Source organism: Epinephelus lanceolatus, chromosome 22, assembly GCF_041903045.1.
Source record: "Epinephelus lanceolatus isolate andai-2023 chromosome 22, ASM4190304v1, whole genome shotgun sequence".
Classification (NCBI taxonomy): Eukaryota; Metazoa; Chordata; class Actinopteri; order Perciformes; family Serranidae; genus Epinephelus; species Epinephelus lanceolatus.
The window spans coordinates 21982456-21988571 of NC_135755.1; the positions used below are offsets into that span (position 1 = coordinate 21982456).

General features: G+C 35.9%; 1 protein-coding gene across 1 annotated transcript in view; it reads right to left on the reverse strand.

Annotated features, from left to right (window-relative positions):
- Positions 1–5773, reverse strand: part of LOC117246434 (uncharacterized) — a 75333-nt gene extending 69560 nt beyond the window's left edge. Inside the window, exons 1-5 of the mRNA XM_078164118.1 lie at positions 5422–5773; positions 1264–1323; positions 950–1167; positions 752–816; positions 386–549 (exon numbers count right to left, since the gene is read on the reverse strand). Of these exons, the coding sequence (XP_078020244.1) occupies positions 386–549; positions 752–816; positions 950–1167; positions 1264–1306 (490 nt within the window). The 5' untranslated portion in view covers positions 1307–1323; positions 5422–5773. The remainder of the gene's footprint in view (positions 1–385; positions 550–751; positions 817–949; positions 1168–1263; positions 1324–5421) is intronic.
- Between the last annotated feature and the right edge of the window lie 343 nt (positions 5774–6116).

Sequence of the window (6116 nt, forward strand, 5' to 3'; positions counted from 1 at the left end):
TTTCAAAGAAAGTCAAACAGCAGGGCAAAGTTACACCAGGGAGCAACAAATGTTACCTGTAACTCTAAGTGTTACTTACCGTTTCTACCACTTGTTCTTCAAGCTCTCTGTATTGTTCACTGTCTGGATCATTGAGTTCTGGTACAAACTCTTCTTCCAAGGTTGCTTTGAGAAGCACAACTTCAGTGGGAGCTACGGTGAAGCCAGTTGTGGTTGGCTCAGCGGTTGTTGTCGGCTCAGCGGTTGTTGTCGGCTCAGCAGTTGTTGGTACTAGGGGTATTGTTAATAAGCAGTTGATGAAAAAAAGAAATATTTTTTGCTGCATTTTCTAGCTTTAATATTTTCTTGAGGGAAATTTACCTCCATGTATGAAAAGTTTACTTACCCATGACTTCAATGGAGTTAGGATCAATAGTGAGGTTGAAGGGGTTGTTGATGTCATTCGCAGCTCTTTTCAAGGTGTTTACAACCAAATCAGCTTCTGGGGTCGGTGATACCGTGGTGTTGAACTCCAGCCCCACTTCTACCTCCACTTTTCCCATGTTTGACCTTGGGTGTTAAAAGCACATATCAGTTAAATCTTATCTTGTGAAATTACAGCAGGTTTTCTAGATGTGTTGTTTGATCAAATTTTAGATTTTCTTTTTGTCCAACACTTTGAAAAACTTTATTTCTACTGACTGTAACTGTCCATGTAGTTTTGTAGTAATTACAATACAGCCTAAGAGACTTTCAAGATTTAGAATATTACCGAAATTCCAAGACAACAGTGCGGATGAACGTGGGCCCAAAGCTTAGACGGAAAATGAAGTCACACTGTAAGCAGGAAAGACAAAGGAGGAACATTAAGCATAGTAATATTACAGTGTTTTTCAAAGAAAGTCAAACAGCAGGGCAAAGTTACACCAGGGAGCAACAAATGTTACCTGTAACTCTAAGTGTTACTTACCATTTCTACCACTTGTTCTTCAAGCTCTCTGTATTGTTCACTGTCTGAATCATTGAGTTCTGGTACAAACTCTTCTTCCAAGGTTGCTTTGAGAAGCACAACTTCAATGGGAGCTACAGTGAAGCCAGTTGTGGTTGGCTCAGCGGTTGTTGTTGGTACTGCAAGTGTTGTAAATAAGTGGTTGACAGTTGTCATTGCCTCACCAATTTCATTGGCCCCTATTTGTAGAAAATGTGATGAATCACAGCAAGAAATATGTTAAACTTTTTTTAGTATTGTCTTTCAATTAGTTAATAATGTAATTACTTACTTACCCATAATTATCAGCAGTATTGGTAAGATGGGTCCCACACCCATCTTGTCTGCTTTTGGACCTGTAGAATCAGTCAGTATTATTACCTATAACAGCAGAATATTTACAGCCATTTATGGTAATGTTAATATTGTTATGTTTTTGCCCCAGTAAAGCCCCAAGAGTTAAATTCATATCATCTCTGTTCACATGATTATTCTCACCAATTTCAGTTTTTAATCCCTCCATGTCTAAATTTCATCAACATTTCATCTTTGTTGACTTAAAAAAAAAATCCAATATATTTGAAATACATTCACCTAGGTTGAGTTTTGAATTCATGTATAATATGTCAAAAAAATAAAGTCAAAATGAGAGATAAATATTTAATCTGATGGTGGTCCACCACTTTGTCCATACTGAAATATCTAAATTAGGGACATCCGGACCAAGTGTTTTGTATCCCCAATCCTGATCCAAGTCATTTAATATCGAGAATCTGCCAATACAGAATCCAGATCTGATACTTCTATTTTCTTTGGTGATAGAGCTTTACAGTGCACAGTTTAAGTACTTCAAAGTTATTAAACTCAATCAAAAATTTCTGCGTGTTCCTTTATGGGGTTTTTTTAATTATTATTATGTGTCTGCACCAGTGATAGCCATGGCGGGAGGCACTATTCTTTTTAGGTTGTCCATCTTTATGTCCGTCCAATCATTCGTACATCCGTACATCTGCCCCATCCTTGTTAATAGATATCTCAAGAATGCCTCAGGAGAATTTATTCAAATTTGGCAAAATGTTCACTTTGACTCAGTGATGAACTGCTTAGTTTTTGGTGGCCATAGGTCAAAGATCAAGGTCACTGTGACCTTGTCTGTCCCATTTTTGTGAGCATGATATCTCAAGCACGCCTTCAGGGAATTTCTTAAAATTTGGTACAATGGTTGACTTGGACTTGAGGACTAATTGATTACATTTTGGTGGTCAAGGGTCAATGTCGCTGTGACCTTGCATTCATCTCATTGTCTTGAATATGATATCCCAAGAACAGTGTGAGGGATTTTTTTTTCCACAAATGCCCACTTGCACTCAACAATGAACTGATTAGATTTAGGTGGTCATACATCAAAGGGCCAAGGTCACTGTGACGTTAACTGTCTCATTCTTGTGAATGTGATATCCTAAGAACGCCTTGAGGGAATTTCTTCAAATTTGACACAAACATTCACTTTAATGCAATGAAGAACTGATAAGGTTTTGATGGTCATAGGTCAAAGGTCAAGTCCATGTGACACCATCTGTCTCATTCTTTTGAATGTGATATTTTAAGAATACCTCAAGGGAATTTCTTCAAATTTGGCACACGTTTCACTTGGATTCAACAATGAACTGATTGGATGTTGGTTGTCAAAGGTCAAGGTCAGTGTGACCTTGTCTCATTCTCGTGAACATGATATCTCAACATGATATCTCATAAACGGGTAATTTCTTTAAATTTGACACAAACGTCTACTTGGACGTAAAGTAAGTGATTAGATTTTTTTTGTAAAAGGTCAAAGTCAATGTGACCTCACGTAACATGTTTTTGTCTATTACTCAAGAATTCCTACGCTAACTATGACAAAACTTCACACATATGTCTAATAGAATAAAGTAATGAAGTGATGACATTTTATATCCAAAAGGTCAAAGGTGAACTTCACTGTGATGGATTGCCATGGAATTTGATAAAGACATTTATTACCCATCAGGATAAATTGTATTATTTTAGGAAATCCTGCAACTTTTCATCCCAAACCATTACCACATCAAAGTCTTAATTAGTCCAATGCTCTGATCCATGAACAAACACCTGCAAAACATTCATACGTGTTAGTATGCTATCATTAGAATTTATTTAAAGCACCACAGCAGCTCAGGACAGTCTTATAGAACTGGAAATGTGGCTTTTAGTTTTGTTTGAACAGATGTCAGAGCAAAGGGAAAAGGCGTGTGCAGAGCACATACTGGAACTGTTGTGAGGTGTGGTCATTGACACAACCTGAAAAGCCAGTTAAAAATTTCCCATGAATCTTTTGTGCTGTTCCTGAAATACAAGCCAGTTGAGCATACATGTGACTGAAGCTCCTGCCACCTGTACCACAACAATGATCCCTCTTTCAGGGTCACTGAGATCTTTTCCTCTTGGCATCTCGATTGAAAATCAGAATCAACTAGGCCTGCTCTGCATTTACAGAGAATTATTGGATGTTTATTGCCTAATTGCACCATGCAGCACACCTGTGTGGAAGCATCTGCCTTAATTTATTTTTCTCCTATCATCTTGGGTTTTTTTTTTTTTTGTGAAATGTCACCTCTCTGTATCTTGCTGTGGAGTTTCTTTGCTTGATGAGGAATTACATTGATGTGGGTTTTATAGTGAATGAATTAATTAATTACTTTATTTCAAACCAAAATGACAAAAAATAAAATAATGAATAAAAAACATTATAAATAAAATTTATATTCTTTTTTTTTAAAAATAAAAATCAAATTTAAAGTCTTCCATACCTGTGGCAGGAGCTTTGTCAAGTCGATAATTACTGCAGATGATTAACCCTTTCATGTGTGAATTATGAATATGTCAGTCAAGTTTTTTTTTATTCATCTTAAGGTTTAAAAAAAAAAAGAATTTGAAGTTCATTTTTTAAACATGCATTTTTCAAGGATTTTTTTTACATGTCCACTTGGGTGGACAGCATTAGTTTAAGTTTTCAACCGAAGAATTATAAAGCAATGAAAATAACATATTCTAATACTTTTAAATGCAATGCATAAGCGTTGAACCTTGGTTCTGACTCCTCAGCCTCTCCCTTCCGTCTTTCTTCTTGTCTCTACTGTCCCCCCTCCCTTCTTCCCTCATTCAGCTCATGGCTTTTGACTCTTTGGTCCCCCTACACACCTCCCCTGTTGAACTGTATATTTTATCAACTAACATTTTCTACAAAAATAATCTCAAAACAAATGAGTTTAGTGGACAGATGAATAATTAAAGCTTCCTCCCCAACATAAAATCAAAATGTGGAAATTCTAACAACTGTATTACTACTTAGATGTTAAATGTTACCAAATGTTATTTTCCTGCAAAGGTCTGGTATTACAGAGAAGTTGGCAAGATATTTCTTCATCTTAGTTTTGATAGATTTGTGTTGCACTTACAGAAAATGTATGTCATGACACACTAGGGTCATAAAGGGTCAACTATAGCTTTAAAACCCATGCATATACGAGAAAATGGCTTTAAAATAGATGTCCATTGTAGTGACCACTATGCGTGAAAGGGTTAAATCATCTAATTGTTAGGCTTTTCAATAACAGAAAGCCATTTTTTTTTTTTTTTGTTTAATAGACCTTTAAATTTGTTTCATGAGTACCTCTTTTAATGTATATACAAAATATTCAGAATAATGACCATGATGTGTTTTGGGGCTTTTTTTTATTACCAGCTATAGTGGTTCTGCTATAGTAGCCGGCCCTGACTTGCAATCTCACCACGGAGAGGGGTTTAAAAAAAAGTAGTAGTAGTAGTTTGTTAGAATCTGATTCAACCAATTTCTATGTCTTCATTCAGTGACCCATCTCACTTTCTCCAAAAGCCATCTATTCGTTATGTTTCTCCACTCGTTTAACACAAGTCATGCAGCATCAATTAATAGTCATATTCTACAATGGCTGAATATTCAGTTTTCTTAACGTGTGCTGAATCACGGCTGTGATTTGTTTAGTGAGTTATCATCTGCACAGACAGCTGTTTAAATAAAACAAATATCTAACTGTATTTACACTGATTGAGTTGCTCCCAGTCTGTCTGTGAGCGGCAGATTCCCCTCACTCCTAATTGTGGGTTGGGGAATAAAATCAGTGGATCAGTAAACGCTGTTGATTTCCTCCCGTGGAGATGACATGAAAAATATTTTGGTTCAGCAAATGTTTGTCCATCATCTAAGGAAGCGTTATTTAATGATTGACCATTATGTAATTAACAGTTTAGAACACATGTAAAGCAGACATGACATGTATAATCAAAAGTCCCAGTGACATTATGCTCTATTTCAGCACTCATTGAAGGCTTCCTGTCCAATCAAGGTACTTCGTCAGACCTAGCTGTTCTTTAAAAAGCTTTAAAAGTTTACTTACCAAAGTAGAAGAAGAAGAAGAATAGATACTACTTAGAAGAAGTCCTCTCTTTTTTGATCTAGTTTAGATTTACTTTAGCATTTACACTGCTTTAATTGTAATTTATGTAATCCTGGTCACATCTATGACATTACAAACATTTCACCTGTGTAGCAGTCCTTGTCAATTAATGCCTTTCTATAGTGCTTTGTGACTAATAATGACATGACTCAGAGATGATTCCTCCCACATCAATGCTGAAAATTAACAGGGCGTCATTGCCATCAGTTTCTTGGCTCACCCTCATCATGTACAGCCATCTTTGGTCTTAGAATAACATTGTCCTCTTACTGCATTCCACCTGTGCACGGTATGAAAGAATCTCCAACAGCATGCCAGTTAGTGACGTCAGACAAATTAATACAGAAATGAAAGTGAAGTGGAACCAAATACATTTTAAAAAGTAATATGATTAACATATTGTAATTATTTTATTTGGCAACATATTTTAATTTATACCTTATTTAATTTTATTTTTTGATTTACTGCACTAGTTTAAAAAAAAATCTTGGTAATGTTTAATCACATTCCTCTTGTGTTTTTGTTTTTGTTCCTTTGCTTTTTTATGAGAACACCCGTCAGAACACCTGTCAGTTCCCTGTCAATCAAACTGTGCAACAACGTCATGTCTTTTTCCGTCATCAACATGGTTTAAT